The following is a 21,501-nucleotide window of genomic DNA, read 5'->3' on the forward strand; positions in this document are numbered from 1 at the left end:
ATCAGCCCAATGGGATGACAATGGTAAGTATGTGAATGTGTATTAATTGGTGTAAAAAGTACACATAAATATGTGTTTTCTTTGTCTTCTAGTGTGTTTATCGTCAGCTCAATAGGCTGACAATAGCTCAGAGTATATTATATAGCTCAGAGTACGTAGCATGGAAGCCTTCAACTAGCTTCTTACTCGGTAAAAGAAGGGCTTGTCCTCTATGTAAACTTTAAAGGGAAAAAAAAGTCTGAGAAAACTGATTTTAATTTCTTGGAAACTGTAACGCCCCGAATTTTGGGTACGTTAAAGAAAACATTTTATTGCAAAAACAAAGTGAGTCTAGCTCATTATTACTAGGGGTGTTATTTGGTCGGTTCGGTTCGGTTCGGGGTGGATTTGCCGCACCCCGATCGGGTTCGGGGTACATAGTCCGGAGACCGATCCCGACCGGTATTAATTTCAGTTCGGTTCGGTTCGGGGTGGGTTCGGTTCGGTCGGGGCGTTCGGTCCGCCCGAAATGGGCCTTAGTCGGGCCATTCTAAAAACTAACAATAGACTACGGGCTATGTTTGGGCCATTTTTTCACCCATATTTGGGCAATTTTCACATGTTTCTCACCCATATTTGGGCAATTTTCAACCTTAAGTCAATCACCCATGTTTGGGCCATTTTTTCACCCATATTTGGGCCATTGTACGGTTTGTACCTTCTTTTTTTTTTTTCAAACACCAATTGAAAAAAAAATTAACATACAACAACAGGGAGAGTATAAAAAGAAGTGCTACAATACTAACATCCATTTGTTTTTCCAACCTTCACTGGTATTGTATGGAGTAGCCATGGGAGATTTTTTTTTTTTTTTTTTGCTTAACTCGTTGGAATTGAAAGACCTAGGAAAATAAAAGGTACTTGAAACTTGAAAAGAAAGCATAGAAGAGTAAAAGGGTCATCTAACTAGAAACAAAATTTTCTCCTAGTTCAATAGTGCATAACCTATTTAATACCTGTGCAAGTTCCTATTTAAGTGGTCAACAAGTATGCTCAAACAATTACAACTTTCACAAGTACTCTTTCACCTTCTTTTTTTTTTTCCAATCGATTGGAAATATCTTCTACACTACTATATATAACTTGGAGAAGTTAAAGTAATTTAGAACAGAGAGAGCAATCGATTGGAAAATTTTGCAAAAACGTCCCCATCTTCGCCCAACTCCGCTTTATTCAAAAGGAAAAGAAAAAGCCACGGTTATTTAAGGTGTAGAATTGAGCCAATGTGTGGAACAGCATTCCCAATCCAGGCAGAAGAAATTGGATTGGTAAGTAATATCACCCCTAGGCCCCCTCTTTCAAGTCAAGTCCTAAAAACTATACTTGATCTGACCAATGAGAGTAACAAAGTAAATAAATCAAGCAATGAAATTCTAAAAAAAAAAAGTAAGAGCCAAAAGTTAACCATTCAAAATTTTGTTGGAAGTTAACAATTTAAAACAATAAGAGCCAGAAAATTAAAATAATTTATATAAATATATAAAATATATAGTTCGGTCGGTTCGGTCGGTTCGGTCCTCGGTCGGTTCGGTCGGTTCGGTCCGCATTCGGTTCGGTTCGGTTCGGTCGGTATAGATTTCCAGAAAACCGAGACCGAACCGACCTAGGTTCGGTTCGGTTCGGTCCACCCCGAACCGAAAAAAAACTCCCTTGGACCGACCGAAGATCGAACCGATCGGTCCATTTTTTCGGTCTTTTTCGGTCCGGTCGGGTTCGTAACAGCCCTAATTATTACAACATAACTCTCATGAGAGTACTTTTATTACACAAGGGAGGGGAAACTAAGGTCCCTAACTACAGCTCCGCCTGCTCCTCCATTTGAGCCAGCTCTTCAGCTCCAAAGGCCTCCAAGGTGTACTGCTCACCTTGATCATCTACAAAGTCTGACACATTATACCAGCGTCGCCACCGATATAATATGTCAGGGTCACCAAAGGTAACACCGTGAGCTACAAAAGCTCAGCAGAACAAACCCATACCCGCTAACCCATAACTTACAAACAACAGGTTATACAATCATCGATTTCCACATGATACATGTATATACAGCTAACAATGACACATCCATATTCGTTAATCATCTATCGTTGGTGTCCAAGATTTCCGTGTTTCTCCTACGCGACTCGTCGTAGACCGTGTCAACATTTTCATTTACAACTCAATCTTTCAAAAACCATTTGTTTAACACACCCAACCTCGGTTCCGCCGTTCCGGTCTCCCGAGTATCCTCACAATGGTTCCGCCGCACCGGATTCCCATTGGCACACAAAATCTTGCATTGGCTCCTCTCCGCGGATAACCAAGCCATACCTCACCATGGTTCCGCCGGTCCGGGTTCCCATGGGAACGCACACAACCTCACAATGGTTCCGCTATTCCGGATCTCCATTGGAACACACACACCCAACTCACATTATGCCACCAAAACCGGTCATAATGTAGTTTCAAAAATATTTCCTTCCTCGGAAAACATTTCCTTTCATTTATCACACCCTAGGTGCCATGTTTCTACTTTCTCGGTTCTCGTGTCTCGTTTACATGCAAAGACTCCGCGGTAGGACAAAAGTAAGCATGAAACATTCTAACAAGATCATCCAATTCTATAATATACTACAAGTAACACATTCGATTTATGTATGTAAGCTCATACTCCTTGGAATATCAAAATACGAATACTTCGATTCACATGGTAACGTTTTAACTTTCGAAGACCGTTCTTTCTTAAAGATCAAACAACATACGTTTTACTTGGAATAAGTAAGTAAGTGAGTAAGGATAAACTTAGAATTAGGGGTAAGAATAATCTACCTTGATCCGAAACTAGTCGGGGCCGAATAAGCTAGTTGGAAGATTTTACGGGTGGTGAAACTCGCAAATCTGGACCGAACTTTGGATGGCCGTAACTCGGTCAGTATTTGGCCGAATATGATCGTTCTTGGGTCGAAGTTGAAGCTCTCGAAGTGCTCTACAACTTTCGTGAAGGAAGTTGATCCTAGAAACTACTTTAGGTAGGAGAAAAATGGTGATAAAGGAAGAGACAGTATGCTGTCTGGAAATGGAAATCCGAGATTTTTACTGAACTTTGGATGCCAATATCTTTGTCATTTCTTCACCGATTGGGATGGTTCTTGGGTCTAACTTGAAGGTTTCGAAGTGCTCTACAACTTTCCCGAAGGGAGTTGGTTCTAAAAACTAGCCTAAGCAGGGGAAAACTGAGGATTTACGAAGGGCAGTAAGCTGCCAGGAAAAACAGAAATGATTTCTAGAGAGAAGTGAGTGAAGGTGTGAGTTGAATGGAAGGCATGGGGTGCTATTTATAGCCAACACTTGAGCTCCTCCTCCCTCCTCTATGGCCGCCCCCCCCCCCCCCCCCCCCTTCTCTCCTTCCTCCCATGGATTTGCTCCATTGTCATGTCCAATCAAGCTTGAAAGCATGCCAAGTCTTCCATGACTTGTCACTTCCATTTGTAGGCCAAATCTTAGGTCATCATGAAGGGTTTTGGACTTGTCAAGTCTATGGGGAGGTTGCTTGCAAGAAAGAATATAATCATGGCCTAGCTTTGTACTTTGAAAGACTAGAAATGGGTTGGCAAGTGGTCAAAAATAGGCTTAAGGCTATAATGTTGCTTGTGTAAGTAATCAAAACTCATGCACACACTCCACCCCACTTTCTCCATCCGGCCTCCTCTCTCTCTCTCTCTCTCTCTCTCTCTCTCTCTCTCTCTCTCTCTCTTGTATCTATATACATCCAAGAAAATCTAGGAAAGTAAGTCTAGGATTTTAAAACTAGAACATAGGTGTGCATGCATGGCAAAGCTAGCCAAGCAAAATGATGGGATTCTTTGTATGACTTGTCTTGTCATGCTTATTGGCAAGTCAAAGGTCTATTAACCAAGGGGTAGAAATTCCCCTAACAATTATGGACCAAGGGGTAATGGAAAATTGGTAATAATTAGGGTTTGAAATGACTTGTCATGGGAGTAAAATGATTACTCCTATGGTCTAATGGTCCGATAGGGTTCGGAGGGTTTCATAAGGTTCAAAGACGGTCAAAAAGGTTCATCTAGGGTTAGGGAATTGTCATTAGATTGAAACGGTAATTAGGGTTTTCTAACGAATTGGTTGGAAACTAATTCTACTTGCCAAGTAGGATTTCTAGCCAAGAAATATAATTTAAAGATTTTATTTAACTCACTAGAAAAAAATACAAGTGCTTCTACAAGCATACTTGTCTCTAGAAAATGACTAGATTGCTCGGCGTGAAAATATATAATTTTATAAATCTCAAATCTAATTATGACGGATTATTAAAATTAAAAAGAAATTTTTAGTAGCAAATCCAAGTAATTAAAATAAAATTTAAATATTTAACGAAATTTTTATTTACCAAAAATCAGGGTCGTTACAGAAACCACTGGAAATTTCAGGGGAAATATGATTTATTATGTTTTACAAAAAAAATTCACTCCATGGCCATTTGCTTGTTCTTTCTGTTTCTGTCTTGAGTTATTGGATTACTACGTGACTTTGCTTGTAAAGTTCTACTCAATTAAATCCATGATGGGTATTGCATAAGTAGCACTATATATATAATGCAAACTTATCCAAAAAAAAAAAAAACTTATCAAAAAAAGAAGAAGAAGCACAATATAATGAATACTTTTATAGGAGTATTACAAAGTTGGGGACCCTATGGTGTGATAAGCACGGTAGGGGACGCCGTAACTCTCTACGACAATGTCTTCTTTGCTATTGCATTGCCCAGATCATTTACGAAGGTCTACTAATCTAGTTCCAAAACTGCCAAGTAGCCTTTTAAAATATATTTTAAATATAATTACAAATCCGATTGAGTCAAATTTTTACGAGAATGATTTAATCAACATGAAAAAAAAGTCAACCGTCTCGATCGTTAGTTCGAATTTGGAAAACCGATCGCCTGAAAGAAAATTGGTTTTGGCGGTGTGAAAATCTACTAGCGGTTAATGAAAACCGTCGCTATAGTCCGGTTTATAGTAATGGTTATTGGAAACCGTCGCTATAATCCGGTTTTTTAGTAACGGTTATGGAAAACCGTTGCTATAGTCTTATAATCTAGTAACGGTTGCATGAAAACCGTGGCTATAGTCCTGTTTCTGGTAACGTTTTGCAAACCGTTGCTACACACCATCTCTACCGACGGTTTTTTCAACCGTTACTAAAAAAATTCGTTGGGAGATCCCAAATTTCTTGTATTGTATGTTTTTAGCACGATTTACAATCGTGGATGTGGTCATCCATTACTCTGGTGATGCAATTCTTTTATTTCAAGAGAAATCACACTTTAAACCCTAGAGTTTGTTGCATTTCTCACCTACTATTGTCTTATCTTTTATGGAAAGAAAACAATTTAGTAAACAGTTAATCAATTGTCAATGCGATCATCCATTAATCCCGTGATGCAGTTCTTTCCTTCGAAGGGAAAATCACATTTGAAACCCTAGAGTCTTATGCATTTCCCCTAGAGTTTGATGCATTTCCCAAATTCACTCCTGTCATTTTAATTTTTCGAACTTGAACCCTATATTTATTAGGAGATGGACGGATGGTCCACCTCCGTTATTGATTTAACGGAACAGTTGAAATGTGGGATGCAAAAGAAATATATTGCCCACGTGGCATTTATGTTGGTGGGTCTTCCAACTTGATGTTAACATGCATTGCTAACTTAATCACATCCAATCAAAACCACTCTTATCAAAAATCTAGAATTGTTACAATCACTCATATATAATTCCACTCTTATCGACATTCTAGAATAGTTGAAGGAGATGGATGGTCTAAATCGTGATCAGCTAATAAATATAAGGTTTAAGTTGAAAAACCTATAACTACAGGGTTGAATTTGGGAAATATAGAAAACTCTATGGATTAAAATATAGCTTTATCTTCTTTGACTATTATTGCAGTCTTTTTTTATTACAAAGAAAGACAAGGTCGGCCAGATTTTTCTCCGAAAATGACAGATAAGGAAAGCTTATCCCCTATAAAAGCCTCTCAACATAAACCAAACTTGTATGGCGTTGATTTTTAGAACTCAATCGTCCTGCATGGCGTTCAAATGTTAAAATGTGAAACTAAAATATACTGTACAAATAAAAAAACATAATATCCATCCATCCATAAAAGCTAATGTTTTCAATTTTAGCTTTTGAAACATGATAAACAAATAGAAGGCTATTCGCAGTCTAATCTAGGGAGTCATGCACACCTCAAGAAACCATCCAAATCACCAATAGCTTCCTCTTCTCAATCATCATTTGCTTTATACCCAGCCACATCTTCATCTTCTCCTTCGTCTGAATTTGAATCTGAATCTCCATTTTCTTACTCTACTTGTTCCCATTCACTATCTTAATCTAATGGAGGCGAAGTCTGATGGAAAGAAGTTGAAGGCTAAATGCAGAACATTTAAGGCGTTGATACAAAAGATATAATGGCTTTAAGAAACATAAAAATCCAGATTCGAAGCTATGATCCGGTCCATTGGCCCTCTAGGTGTTTGATAGACTAAGGAATTGGAAGATAAATGGATATATCTTGTCTCTAGATATTTCAGCGCGCACGTAATGCGCCTTGGGTCTTGCCCCAAGGTGCACGCTTTATGAGCCTGAACTGCGCTTTGCCACTCTAGACGTCATCTTATACATGTCAAAAGCCTATTTTTTGTTATGTGAGGCAGAATTTTTCATCAGTTGAATGCTCTATGTTGTAAACCCTATTTCGTTATGTGATAATAAGAACAGCAGCCGCTCTTGCTCCTGTGGACATATCCAATTTTGGAAAACCATTTATATCTCTGTATTGATTTCTTTACTGTTTTATACTTGTAAATCGTGCGTGTGTGCGTGTGTGTGACGATCCTAACAATGTACCCCCACCAACGTCACAAATTATTTAAATGGACCATGCACATACCTCCACCTTGAACCATGTCACTACGTATTGTATAAAAATGACATAGAAGACTCAAATACTATGTCCCTACTAAGGAGTAATATACACAAACTTGAGTAATAGACCTAACTTTTCACACTTCATACTTGTCACAAAATATGACGAGCTCCTTTTCACAAAACAATATGGTTCAAGAGTACTCAAAATAAAGTCTTTTCCAATTATTGACTTGCTCTTGTTTACCTCGGAGAATGTTGGTTCACCTAACTTTCCATGCTTCGTGCTTCTCACAAATTTGACGTGCCCATTTTGAATATATAATATGGTCCAAGAGTACTCAGAATAAAGTCTTTTCCAATTATTGACTTGCTCTTGTTTACCTCCAGCTCCCCCAAATCATGCTTATTTGTGCAGGGAACGAAAGTGGTGTCATGCTTATTTATCCTCTAAAGTATGGAGTAGGCCTCTAAAATGGGAGTAGGCCTCACCAACATGGTTGATTGCCGAGGGAGCGTCTTAATTGTAAAACAATGGAAATGCTTACATGAATGAAAGGACTGTCTTACATTCTTGAACCAATATTCATATATGACGAGCTCCATGTCATATTTGTAGTATATAATGAGCAGTAATATTTTGAGAACTTGTAATGATAATTTTCATTTTTTTTTTTGTTTTAGGTGGAGTTCTCTCTATTCAATAGATCATTTCTTATGAAATTTTCGGTGTGGTGCAACTTACATGGTTTACACGTTACTAATTCCCAAAATGAGAATATTTATCTCCATGTAAAGTCGGTACTCTTTCTACATTTTTTAGCCCAAAAAATGATCTTGACAAACAAAATTGCAAATAATAAAAATGAAGAATTGGTAGATTTTGTCTAAGAACAAAGTACATTGTCAACCAACCTGTATATGTGACTATCCATATCGTCAATGCAAATAAGAACAATAATATAGGAAGGCTAGATTGACTACCATTTCGAAGCCACAACCTCATAAATCAACACAAGAGAACAAATAAATTACATCCACCACCAATTAAAGCATCCATCAGTCCAAAATCTTTCAAAAAAACCAGTTGTTTCACTCTCATATCTATGACAGTTACACTATCAGTTCTAGTTGCACAGTGTATAACTAATGTGCTAAGCCATACCAGCCAACACATGAACAATTCCAATAACATTGTGACTACCACAGGATGTACATCTAAATACGAATATCAGAAACAGAGCAAACCTCCAAACAGACATACACAATCATATAAATACCAAGACTCAAACACATTCAGCACTTCTGTAAGATGTCAGCTAGTAGGTAGTTGCACAAACAAAACATGACCTATACGAATAGCCTTTTTTGCAAACCAGGACCCACATTACCCTGTAAGGCAAGTACATGTGTATGTTAACATAAAGACAGATGTTAGACAGTTTTCTATATGTTTTATCTATTATCTTTTTGTTTTCAAACTATGTTGAAGAGATTTGTACATCTACTCATCAAAGTTTGGGAAAATGGAGATGAATTTCTGGAACAATATGTGTCGGGGTAGTGTTTACCTCTAACTCCTTTGACCTCATCATCCCACCAAACCATTGCTCCATAAACTTGAAGGTATGAAGGCCGCAATCGTGTCTGCATCCACAAAATTGTTTCATTCATATACAAAGTAGTATGCACCATGAAATGGTTTAATCTGTCAGCTTCCCGTCGGTGTTACCCCCTTCTTTCCAGGGGCAAGAACAGGAGTGGATTTAGCATGGGAATCACTGGCTATATAATGCTACAGTTCCATAGCTGGGTTCCTGCACCAATGGAGAGAACTCAACCTGCAACTATTTTCATGAACCAGAACCTTCGTTGCATGTTTTGAAAACTCCCGTTTCATGCAGTTTCGATAACTGACGCACCCATGAGTCAACAAAATTTATCTACTCCTAGTCCATCATCTTTGCAGAAGCAAAATGTAAGTGTTTCTATTGCAAACAACATGTCTACTGCTAGATGAGGACGAAAACGGACTTCAGGACTTCAAATTTTAGAGAAAAGTTGTGAGGAATCAGTGTCACAAGGTGTTGCAGAGGCTTCCAATGTGAAGTCCTAGAAACCCTATCCTTGATACTAAACTACTCCTCTTTTCCAGATTTCCCATTCTATTATAGTACGATAACTAAACGACTTCTTCTTCCTACATCTTTTGAAAGCTATCCAACGGGGGCAAGGAGATCACATCTTTCTAACAGACGGGGTAAAGAAGCAAAGAATCTATTTGCTCACCAAGAAAGAAATAATCTCAATATCGAAGTGTCATAAGACAGATCAATCCTTCCAGTCTTGTTGAGATCGTTCCTTCACTACCGATCAGTCACTTGTTTGTTGTTAGCTGCCGTTACAGAACTTCTCTAAAAAATGACTGTCTAGAATTGGAATGCATATTTGGATTGAGAGAGCAGCATCCCATGAGCAGTATGCTGAACTGAGATAACAAGGAAAAAGATCCCAGGTCCCATGAGCAGTATGCTCAATCGACTCCTAGAAGGCCCCTGGTCATGTATCTCACAATTCTCGAATCGTCCATGGGTAGTATACTGGGACAGTGCGACGTTGCAACCGGCGAGCCAATATTCAAATCCATTTTTCCCAAACAAACAAAGATTCCGAAAGCTAAAAAAAAGGATAGGTGCAGAGACTCAATGGAAGCTATTCTAACAAATGGAGTTGACTGCGTTGGTAGGGAACGACATCCAAATGAGATCCTACTCTAAAAACAAAGGGGATATGGCGAAATTGGTAGACGCTACGGACTTGATTGGATTGAGCCTTGGTATGGAAACCTACTAAGTGATAACTTTCAAATTTAGAGAAACCCAGGAAAAAAAAAGGGCAATCCTGAGTAGCATCTCTTGCCTCTTTTAGATAATCTTCACTACAATTGAAAAGGTATAAAATGCACGAATTAAGGTCATAGAAGATGGAATTTATCACATCAACCAATAACTACATTGGCCTTAAAATACTTACAGGAATGTGAGATAGGGATTGGTTTTGGTCCATTTCTTTGGTGCCTCTGCTCTTTCCTCAGTTCGTTTGGTCCTTCTCTTTGGTGCCTCAGTCCTTTCCTCACTTCGTGCTTGTTTCCTTCCAGTTTTCATCCTTCATTTATAAAAGATAATTAATATTTTCACTCTCATTTTTTTTAGATAATAGTAAAACAAATTTTAATCATTCCTATAAAGGGTATTCCACTGGAAATCTTACATGCCAAATGGTGCCCACTGGAAATATCTCAAATGTGGAGATTGAATGTGAGAACAAAAGGGTAGTCCACCTCTGCATTTCAGAGAAGGTGACAAAGGGACTGTGCTTCTATTTTGGGCCTATGTGGCTAATACCATTTGTATTTCTTTCTTTTGGTCTAATAAAAAAAAGTCATAGAGTAGGCACTTGTCATTTGAACGGGATCATTCCAGTTATTTGTATAGCTTATGAATGAAACCTCATTCAATTTCAGAAACACATTTACAAAGCACTGAAAAACCAAGGAAGATTACAATACTAGGTGCAAGGAATACAATATAGTTTGAAACCCACATTCTCTACTACACTACCTCATTGTGTACATTGCCAAATTATGCTACACATCTTTGCCGCAATATGTGGGAACAATAATGTCCCTAGAGAAGAGGTTCGAGACCCACTTTTAAGCCTCAATACCCACTTTAGCTATGTCCCTAAAGAGGTGCTACTGACATGCTTCTAATCCCCCCAATATTCACAGGAAAATCGACAGACAAAGGAACATCAACACACACACACAGAGAGAGAGAGAGAGAGAGAGAGAGAGAGAGAGGGGGGGGGGGGGGGGGGTTGTACTAAGGCAACTCTGCATACCAAGTATCGATTCAACTTACCTGGCGATGATTGAGTCGGAATCGATTCGTATGAACTGTAGTCGGGTGTTCGTACTAGGGCAACTCTTTAGACGATGGAGAGCAGAGAGGAGATATGAAGGAGGAGCAAAACCTAGAGAGGAGATGAAGGGGGAGTTTTACATTCGGGTTAAATATATACTTGCCCCCTAAACTATTCTGAAATTTTCACTTCCCCCTTCAACTACTAATTGAACACTCATGCCCCTTCAACTAAAAAAATGTTACACAGTCAGGACAAGCAATGTGAAGATGGAACCAAAGAAAAGCAATGTAGTCAGGTAATCACACAACCAACATTCAGTTAGCCATCACAGCCCATGCTCACAATCACAAGAAGTCCGAAGGCCCCAACTAAAAGGGGAGGTGTCCCTTAAGTTTCTATCTTTAAATGTCTTTATCTAAGTTTAAGACCAAATTTTATCTACTGTTATGGTGTTTTGTATTGCCCTGGCTTTTGGTGCCTTGTTTGGCATGGCTATTGATGCTTCTTTTGCTTTTGTGATGGCTATTGATGCCTTTTTTGGCTTGTGCACTGTTAGGGCTGAACCTAAGGAGAAAGACCTTATTCTGTTAATGGAGACATTTGTTGGTACTATTATGCCTTGTTCTACTTTTGTGGTTGTTGCTTCTGGTAATGCCTTTTCTTTCTTTTTTTTACATTTGGAGAGAAGAATGCATGCTTGTGATTGTGCTGCATTTTTCCATTTTCGAGATGCTATGATTGTTGTGACCAAAGAAAAGAATGTATTTGCTATGATTGTCATTGTATTTGTACAAGCGGAGGAACTTGTGGAAGAAATCCGCACTACTGTCTGCCTCTCATGACGATGTGTGTGTGTGAGAGAGAGAGAGATAAACAAAGTGAGTGAGTTGGAGAGAGAGAGAGAGAGGGAGGGAGGGAGGGAGAGAACAGAGTCAGAGTTATGGTAGACCAGATTGTGAGATAGAGGAAGAAGAGGATAGATACATATATATATATGGTAGGCAAAAGACATTTATATCCTTCAACTAACCCACTTAGGGAGAGGGGGTCAAGTTTTCCGTCCAAATGGAAGAGATTGTCCTGACTGTGTAACAATTTTTTAGTTGAAGGGGCAAGGGTGTTCAATTAATAGTTGAAGAGGGAAGTAAAAATTTTCGGAATAATTTAAAGGGCAAGTATATATTTAACCCTTTGCATTCCAGTGGAAGGAGAGAAGAAATGAGTAAAGACGGATTTTTGACTTTTGGGGAGCAGAAGGGGAAAAAAGGAGGGAAAAGTAGAGGGAGGGGTATTTTTGTTCACGTCTGTTTTCAGGACCATAACTTTGGAATTAATCATTTTCTTCCCATGACTTATGAATTTCTAAAAAATGGTTCATGAGTTGGAAATAAAATACCCCTCATTCCACTGAATGCAATTTCCCCTTCTTTCTGTTGACTCGAGATAAGGAAAGCTGCTCCCAAAATTTTGCTCCACTAGTCAAGATAACTGAGACCATGGCGAAACTCATTTCAAGCAGGTGCAGTATCCAATCAGTGGTGCCGGAATCATATATATTGCCACCGGAACAAAGACCCGGTAACTCAGTTGCTCCTCCCGGCAAGACTATTCCGATAATTGATCTCGACGGCGATCGGATTGAAGTGATTCAGGAAATCATCGCGGCTAGCCAGGAATATGGATTCTTTCAGGTGAAAATTTCAGTGTTTAATGTTATCCGGTCATAATTTTTTCTTTTAATCAATAGTCAATTCATTTCATTCAAACCCTCAAATGCAAAGATTTCATCACAATAAACAGGAATGAACAAAAACTATTAAAATTCTAAGACACGAGCTACTGCAAAAGCACTACAGGCTAATAGGCTCTACGACACGTATTGCAAAAGCAGAAAAACACTATGTGTCGGCATAGGGTCTGTCCGCGATTTAGTAGTAGAGCATCCAAGGGAACCCAGCTCAAACCAGAAGCATAAAACACATGCAAGATGAACTCACTGGCGAAAACCCCCACAGATCTGCTATCTGAAAGCCAACACCAGCCGGCTCATGGCGCAAGAAATCGCAGATCTAGTCGTACTTCAGCTATGCAAAAATTAAGTGTTTCATATTGTGAATAATTATTGTACTCCGTCCGTCCTATTATAAATGCTATCTACTAAAAACCATGTAACTTTGACCTCACAATAAAAGATTATGGAGTTAATTTGTATTTTTTTTTTTGCACCGTTCAAAAGTACTCAGTATCAAAAGTACTCATTGATATCTTTCGAACGGTGCAAAAATATTCAGAAAATATTTCCCAAAATATTGTGTTTTTTAAAGTCAAAATGCACGACTTTATGTAGGATACGAGACGGAGGGAGTATGTATTATAAATTATATAGGTCGATTCTAGCAAGGGTGGGGAGGCCCGTTTAACTTCCCTCCGTCCCTGTGACGTTATGTGATAAGATCAAGAAATTAGAGTAACCAATTGGAGTATGACTTTGGGAAAAACAACAATTGCAGTTGAGAAACCATGGGGTGTCGGAAGAGTTAATGAAGGATGCGTTGGTGGTGGCCAAGGAGTTCTTTGATTTGCCTGTGGAGGAGAAAGAGAGGTTCTACTGTGAGGATCTGAATCTCATCGGTTGTGCGGTCAGAACAAGCATTGACTTCCCCAAAGAGAAGTTCCATTTCTGGAGAGACGTTTTGAGGCACCGTACTCACCCCTTGGAGGATCATATTCACCATTGGCCCGAAAATCCGGCTCGCTACAGGTATATATTACTACAAGTTTTACTCAGTTTTAACTGCCGATAAGATTTCTCGTCTCCATACACGGCGCCATTGTATTCACTGGTGGTGAGAATCTCGAAACATACTAATTTAATTTAAAGATACACTAGTAGTGTGGAAAATAGATTAGGACATGGGACAAGAATTCTCCTGAAAGAGAATTAGAGGTGAGGGCAGACATGGACCGCATTGTCGATTTGGCATGGACCGCATCGTCTATTTGGTTTGGGTTGAGCATCAACCTAGTTACTAACCAACTCTGTTCGGTTTTAAAATCTCCCACTCACAACCAAGCCAATCAAGTTTTTAGAACCACATCAATCTATTCACCCAGAAAAAAAGCAAAACAACTTGGTTTGGTTCTATTGGAACCCCTTATTCCAGATCTCAAGCCAGGGCCGCATATCTCAGGCCAGGTTAGGTTCAGATTGGGCATGTTCTACATAATCATGGGGCGGGCTGTTCTCCCAAGCCTGTCTTGCTTGCTATGCTATATATGGCTTTTAAAGTTTTTTAGCTGTAACATTGTGGGATTAGAAGAGATTAGTATTATGGAGAAAGTTGGCAGGGAAACCATGTGTATTTCACTGTCAACACTCTTTGATCGTTACAAATTCGCTCTCTTTATTGGGCTTTTCACAGGGAAGTGTTTGCACCATACTCAGTGGAGGTGAGAAACCTTGGTTTGCGGATTTTGGATCTAATCTGCGAAGGGTTGGGCCTCGAATCAGGCTACTTCCGGGGACCATTGAGCAAGGGCCAATTGATGCTTGTTAACCATTATCCACCATGTCCTGATCCAACCTTGGTATTGGGCTTGCCCAAACATGGTGATCCACACCTTATCACCCTTCTTAACCAAGGGGATGTGCCTGGGCTTCAAGTCTGGAAAGATGAACAATGGGTCACAGTTGAGCCAATTCCTAATGCCTTTCTGGTTAATATCAATCACATGTTACAGGTACTTTTCTTCTGCTTTCCCTGATGCTATGTTTGGTTAGTGAATTTTGTGGAGGAAAATGCTTCGAGTCATATTACCATGTCGCTTTCCGAAAAACAGTATTGGCTCCCTCAAATGGTATGCATCAGGTTACAGCATAAATATTTCGGGGATTCAACAAAGTCTGACCTAACGATCTTTTGCCTGCATTCACATAAACGAAGGGAAAGAAAGAATACGGAGTCTAAAAAGAATCAAAACGAACCAAGTGGCTGTTAGTTCCATTTCTGTAGAGTAATGTTGTAACAGTGTGACAAAACGATTTGTTAAAGAGGGTGCTTTCTGGATTTTCGGTGTACTAGCTTGGATCTAGGTTCTATTATAGACCTTGATGCACCTAATCGAATGGGTCACTACTCTTGAAACCCAAAAAGAACAAAGTTGGAAGGTTTTGAAAACACCCAAAACAAAAACATTTATTTTGATAAATCCCAACGGTATTTACTCATGTTGTGCCATAAACTCCTAAAATCTTTCCTAGCTTTGGCTTCTGTGATTTTCAGTCAATTTTTGGTTCTAATGACAACTTTGTCATTACCTACTTTACTTATAACCATTCAATTTTGTAGATTATCAGCAATGGGAAGTTGAAGAGTGCATATCACAGGGTGGTCACGAGTTCAAACGTTGATCGAACAACGGTTGCTGGCTTCATCCTTCCTTCCGATGATAGCCTTATTGAACCAGCCAAATCTCTTGTTAGCGAATTGAGTCCCCCGCTGTACAAATCTTTCAAACGTGGAGATTTCGACAACATTTACTTCAGTGATACCCATGAGGGAAACGATCCGCTCGAGCACTTTAGGATCTGATCTTAAGTAGGTTTTTGTGCTCGGCGGTTAAACATGTATCTAGTTCAAAAGTCTCTTGCTTACTAACTTGCTAAATAAGAGAGACTAAACATGTATAACAACTGCCGTCGTGTCGTGATCTTCATGTTATTGTGCATTTTTGTTACGTATATGTATGCTAAATAAGCATCATCTCTTGGAAACCACTGGAAATTTCAGTGGAAATATGATTTGTTATGTTTTATAAAAAAAATTCATTCCATGGCCATGTGCTTGTTCTTTCTGTTTCTCTGTCTTGAGTTATTGGATTACTACGTGACTTTGCTTGTAAAGTTCAACTCAATTAAATCCATGATGGGTATTGCATAAGTAGCACTATATAATGCATACTTATCAAAAAAAGAAAAGAAGAGCATAATATAATGAATACTTTTATAGGAGTAGTACAGAGTTGGGGACCGCTATTGTGCGATAAGCATCGTAAGGGACGCCGTAACTCTATGCGGCAATGTCTTCTTTGCCAATCGAATTGCCCAAATCATTTACGAAGGTCTACTAATCTAGTTCCAAAACTGCCAAGTAGCCTTTGGTTTAGTGGCATCAGGCTTATTCTTAATCAAATGCTAAAAAAAAGGTCAGAAGTTTAATTTATCCTCCAATGTATTAATCTAACTATTCTAATTGTATTGACTTTCGCTGATGGAAAAAAATCTAGTACCAAAACCGGGTAAGGAAAAAGTTACTATAAAACTTAATCATAAAGCTTTATTCAAAACCTAAAAAGAAAAGAAAACACACACATTCACAGACGAAAAAAGTAGTCCAGTTAGCAAAGCATGTTGAAGATTAAAAAAAAAACCTTTGTAATCAAAGTTTAAATGTATTTCAAAATTTGAAATTGACTTACAAAATATTTTTAGTAGGATTTGCTATGTTTTTAGCACGATTTACAATCGTGGATGTGGTCATCAATTAATCCGGTGATGCAATTCTTTTCTTTCAAGAGAAATCACATTTTAAACCCTAGAGTTTGATGCATTTTCCACCTACTTTTGTCTTATCTCTTATGGAAAGAGAACAAATTAGTAAACAGTTAATCAATCGTCAATGCGATCATCCATTAATCCCGTGATGCAGTTCCTTCCTTGGAAGGGAAAATCACATTTGAAACCCTAGAGTCTTATGCATTTCCCCTAGAGTTTGATGCGTTTCCCAAATTCAACCCTGTCATTTTAATTTTTCAAACTTGAACCCTATATTTATTAGGAGATGGACGGATGGTCCACCTCCGTTATTGACTTAACGGAACAGTAGAAATGTGGGAAGCGAAAGAAATGGAGAATAAATTCTTTACACTACCGGTGTAAACATTTATTTCTTTCAAATCAATTGTATTGCACCACGTCGTCATGTTTTATTAATTGGGACCATTGTTTTGACACGTGTCGCAATGCAATTGATTTGGAGGAAACAAATGTTTACACCCGCGGTGTAAAAAATTTATTCTCAAATAAATATATTGCCCACGGGGCCTTATGTTGGCGGGTCTTCCAACTTGATGTTAACATGCATTGCTAACTTAATCACATCCAATCAAAATCACTCTTATCAAAAATCTAGAATTGTTACAATCACTCATATGTAATTCCACTCTTATCGACATTCTAGAATAGTTAAAGGAGATGGATGGATGCATGGTCTACATCGTGATCTGCTAATAAATATAGGGTTTTAAGTTGAAAAACCTATAACTACAGGTTGAATTTGGGAAATACAGAAAACTCTATGGATTAAAATATAACTTTCTCTTCTTTGACTATTATTGCAGTCTTTTTTTTATTATATTACAAAGAAAGACAAGGCCGGCCAGATTTTTCTCCGAAAATGACAGATAAGGAAAGCTTATCCCCTATAAAAGCCTCCAAAATAAACCAAACTTGTACTCCATGTAAACTGAAACTATCAAACTGAGACTATGGCTCAGCTCATTTCAAACACGTGCAGTATCCAATCGGTGGTGCCGGAATCTTATATATTGCCACCGGAAAGAAGACCCGGTCAGCTAGTTGTTCATCCCTGCAAGACTATTCCGGTGATTGATCTCGACGGCAACCGGAATGAATTGGTTCAGGAAATCATCAAGGCTAGCCAAGAATATGGATTCTTTCAGGTGAAAAAAAAAATTCATTGTTTAGCTATGCAAAGAGTTATTAAATCGTTCAAATTAGATAACCCAACGGAGAAAACTAGAGTATGATATATGTTTGGGTAATGATTTTTCACTCTCTTATATCTAGTTGTACACTATTTTTTTTTTGTTCTTATTGAAGTAGATTTTTATAAAAAAAATGTTCTTTGGATATGTGAAAAAGTAACTAGAAATAACCAGGTTAATTAAAGGTTAATTTTTTCTTATCAATCTCTCGCGATTCTTCAATTATTGTGGGGCCCATGTAACTTGTGATGTGAATGTACTAAAACTCTCCTGCTGGATAGATAAATGTTCGGATTTTTGCAATTATTGTTAAAGAATGATTGCTGAATATCAAAAGCTAATTATTACACGAAATTCTATTTTTTTTAGAATGAGTTGATCGATTGACTTGTTCTAGAATTATTTGTTCATAATCTAACTAACCAGGTTATCAGGGAAACTCAGGCTCCTTTAGCTGACCTCTTTGAGTGGGTTACCCAGACCACTTAATCCAGTCAAATCTCCTTAAGTAAGATCAAGATATTAGATTAACCAATTATGAGTTTTGAAAAATAAAAATGCAGTTGATAAATCATGGGGTGTCGGAGGCGCTGATGAAGGATGTGTTGGTGGTGGCCAAAGAATTTTTCGATTTGCCTGCGGAGGAGAAGCAGAGATTCTTCTCTGAGGATCCAAAGCAGACTTGTAGAATGAAAACAAGCATTGACTTTGCCAGAGAGAAGGTTCATTTCTGGAGAGATAGCTTAAGGCACCCTTGTCACCCCTTGGAGGAACATATTCAGCAATGGCCCGAAAATCCGGCTCGCTACAGGTACGTATAAGTTGTGCTCGCTTTTAACTACTGATGGAAAATTTATGTACCCGGTCCATAGCGTTCGCCCCATGATGTGTTGAGAATCTCGGAACACATTAATTTGAAGACACCATCATTTGACCGGAAGTACATTAGGACATGAAACATGAACTTTTCAGGACATAGAATTCTTGTGCTTTCTAGTAGTAACATTGTCAGATAAGAAGAGATGATCATGGAAAACCTTTACAGGAAAACCTTGTCTGATTCATTGTCAACTCTCAGCATTCTTTGATCATTGTCTCTCTTTATTGGGCTATCCACAGGGAAGTAATTGGACAATATTCAGTGGTGGTGAGAAACCTCGGTTTGCGGATTTTGGATCTAGTCTGTGAAGGTTTGGGCTTCGAACCGGGCTACTTAGGGGGAGAGCTCAGCTGGGGCCAGATAATGAGTGTTAACCATTACCCACGGTGTCCTGACCCGACCTTGGTATTGGGCTTGCCCAAACATGGCGATCCATACCTTATCACCCTTCTTAACCAAGGAGATGTGCCTGGGCTTCAAGTCTTGAAAGATGAACAATGGGTCGCAGTCGAGCCACTTCCTACTGCCTTTGTGGTTAACATCAATCACATGTTGCAGGTATTTTTTTTTGCTCTGTTTTTTCCCCCCCTGATCCTGTGTTTGGTTTCCTGAATTTGTGGAGGAGACTAAAAACATCTCCAACCTTGATCCATTTTAAGACCCAAATTCAAAATTTGGGCAAAACCGTCAAAAACTCCTCTCCAATCATGACCCAAATCTTCTCCCATATTTGGGTTTTATCCATTTCTTTCCCCAATTTTGGGACAAGAGAGGCTCAAACCCTTTCTTTTTTTCAATTGTTCTTGAGAGAGAGGGAGAGAGAAGAAGAGGGTTGTACCTAGCCGGAGAAGAAGAAGAAACTGCAGACGAAGAAGGTGCAGCAATCGAGGTTCAACGAAGAAGAAGGTGCAGCGATCCAAGTTCTATACGAAAGTACAGACGAAGAAGAAGGTTTTACCTCGTTGGAGCGGTTGAACTTCGCCAGAGTTTGCCGGACTGATCTTCTCCTGTCTTTTATTTACCTATATGTCATTGAATTGGGTCAATATAGAGTTTTGCCCTTGAAGTGAGACCGACCCAAAATGAATTTTTACCTAAATTTTGACCCCAAATTTTGATCCCAAATTGGGTAAAAATTTGGGTTAAGGTTTGAGATGCTCTAATAGAATTTAAAGGAAGTGAAAGAACCTAAATTGACCCAATTATGAAAATGAGTAGAAGATAAAGAGTATGAGACTAAACTAAATTGACTACTACTGTACATGTTTAACTATTTCACTTGTGTATAAAAATCCCATTCTGTAGATAATCAGCAATGGGAAGCTGAAGAGTGCTGATCATAGGGTCGTTCCCAGCTCAAATGTTGCTCGAACGACAATTGCTAGCTTCATCCGTCCTTCCAACAATGTCGCCGTTGAACCAGCGACATCTCTTGTCAGCGAATCCAATCCCCCACTTTACAAATCTCTCACATTCGGAGATTTCATCGGCAGTTATATGAAAGATACGCACGAAGGAATAGATCCACTCGAGCGCTTCATGATCCGACCTTAAAATCGTTTTTCCGCTCTCTATTCCAACATTTTATTTTCTGCATTGTCTCTCGCTTTTCATCGTTTCAAGAGAGAACAAACTTGAATAATAGTCGTCATTGTTTTAGATATATGAGCTCCATGTTATTGTGGCACTTTATTACGTACGTGCATAATAATCTTCTTTTTAGATTTACGTGGAATAAAATATGTAATGGGGATTTTGGACAAATTATTGTGCTTTGTTAATTTGTATTTGATTAAGCAAAATTTCACAATAAATCAACAACAAAACAAACAAATAAAATTCGAGTCTCTTTTTTTTTGTTTTTGTAGGAGGGGAAAAGGGATAGGGAAAACAAGCTATATGGCTAGCTCGTAGTAGCTTCGAACCCCTCAACTAACTTCATTCTTAATTAAAAAGCGAATGACTTATCCAATAGGTCAACCTCTTAGTCAAAATGTAACAAATTCTGCATTAAGCATCTCTCCACGAGAGACAAAGTATTACGGTTATGGAATTTAGATGGGTGTGAAGCACTTGAGATTGGTAAAATTCATGTTCGATGTTGATATCTTCCTACTAAATACATGATAATGTTTAATCACTTCGATAGATGAAAGATAAGTTACCCACAAAACAAAAAAAACAAAAAAAGGAATGAAAATGGGCACACTAATTTTTAGCCGCCTCTAATCTATTTTTCAATAGTATTTTTTTTTGAACAATCCATACGGAACTTTGCTTCGCTTTTAATTGAACTTTCCGCGAGATAAACCGGGAGATTGAGCTCCCGTGATTATTCGAGGTATGCGCAGATAACTAGTAAGTATGATCGCATACAATCTAGAATTAGACGAAATAGAAAAAATAAGTAGTCTGCCATACCATTATTCCAATTCCTTAGCGGATTAAGAGTTGATTTTTGTTCACCCTTCACTTAAGAGGGTGAACATTACCTGTCTTTCTATTAGTTGAAATGATGCGGATCTCACCACAAAGTGATGTCATGCTTATTAAAAAGTGTATTACATGATAAGCATGACATCACTTTGTAATGGGATCCATACCATTTCAACCAATAAGAAATTCGGCGAGTTGACATGAAAATGCTTTTCTTCATTGGATTCCATACTGTTATACTGAGTATTTGTAGTGACCATAACTGGGTGTGGGTGAGTTGACATGTTTCAAAAGCTCTTGAAAAAGCTTAACTAGCTTTCTACTGTTGGTCCGATGAATTATTACACTGTGTGTAGTTTTGGCTTGATGTGCTTAATTTTCTCTTTTTTAAAATTTCTTCCAATCATATAGTATATTTTTATCATCACGTGACAATAGATATACGTCCTTGTTGGTCGTGGGCCAGTATTTCTGCCCACGCGAGTCGAACTGTGACGCTTG

The 21,501-nt window shown here is 38.5% G+C and overlaps 2 protein-coding genes across 2 annotated transcripts; both read left to right on the plus strand.

Annotated features, from left to right (window-relative positions):
- The first annotated feature begins 12,194 nt into the window (after positions 1-12,194).
- Positions 12,195-15,737, plus strand: LOC131321569 (hyoscyamine 6-dioxygenase-like). Its single transcript, XM_058352450.1, has 4 exons — positions 12,195-12,589; positions 13,409-13,659; positions 14,321-14,639; positions 15,248-15,737. Exons 1-4 carry the CDS (start codon positions 12,395-12,397, stop codon positions 15,488-15,490), a joined length of 1,008 nt encoding a protein of 335 aa, XP_058208433.1. The 5' UTR covers positions 12,195-12,394; the 3' UTR covers positions 15,491-15,737.
- A 1,657-nt stretch (positions 15,738-17,394) lies between these two features.
- LOC131321581 (hyoscyamine 6-dioxygenase-like) lies at positions 17,395-20,227 on the plus strand. Its single transcript, XM_058352462.1, has 4 exons — positions 17,395-17,639; positions 18,248-18,495; positions 18,804-19,122; positions 19,870-20,227. The coding sequence occupies exons 1-4, from the start codon at positions 17,445-17,447 to the stop codon at positions 20,116-20,118; spliced, it is 1,011 nt and encodes a 336-aa protein (XP_058208445.1). The 5' UTR covers positions 17,395-17,444; the 3' UTR covers positions 20,119-20,227.
- The last annotated feature ends 1,274 nt before the right edge of the window (positions 20,228-21,501 follow it).

Source organism: Rhododendron vialii, chromosome 1a (assembly GCF_030253575.1).
Source record: "Rhododendron vialii isolate Sample 1 chromosome 1a, ASM3025357v1".
Lineage (NCBI taxonomy): Eukaryota > Viridiplantae > Streptophyta > Magnoliopsida > Ericales > Ericaceae > Rhododendron > Rhododendron vialii.

Coding starts and splice junctions, on each gene's coding strand:
- LOC131321569 (XM_058352450.1), top strand. CDS start 12,395: ATGGCGAAACTCATTTCAAGCAGGTGCAGTATCCAATCAGTGGTGCCG. Junction 12,590..13,408: donor AGGAATATGGATTCTTTCAG/GTGAAAATTTCA, acceptor CAACAATTGCAG/TTGAGAAACCATGGGGTGTC. Junction 14,640..15,247: donor ATATCAATCACATGTTACAG/GTACTTTTCTTC, acceptor TCAATTTTGTAG/ATTATCAGCAATGGGAAGTT.
- LOC131321581 (XM_058352462.1), top strand. CDS start 17,445: ATGGCTCAGCTCATTTCAAACACGTGCAGTATCCAATCGGTGGTGCCG. Junction 18,496..18,803: donor GAAAATCCGGCTCGCTACAG/GTACGTATAAGT, acceptor GGCTATCCACAG/GGAAGTAATTGGACAATATT. Junction 19,123..19,869: donor ACATCAATCACATGTTGCAG/GTATTTTTTTTT, acceptor CCCATTCTGTAG/ATAATCAGCAATGGGAAGCT.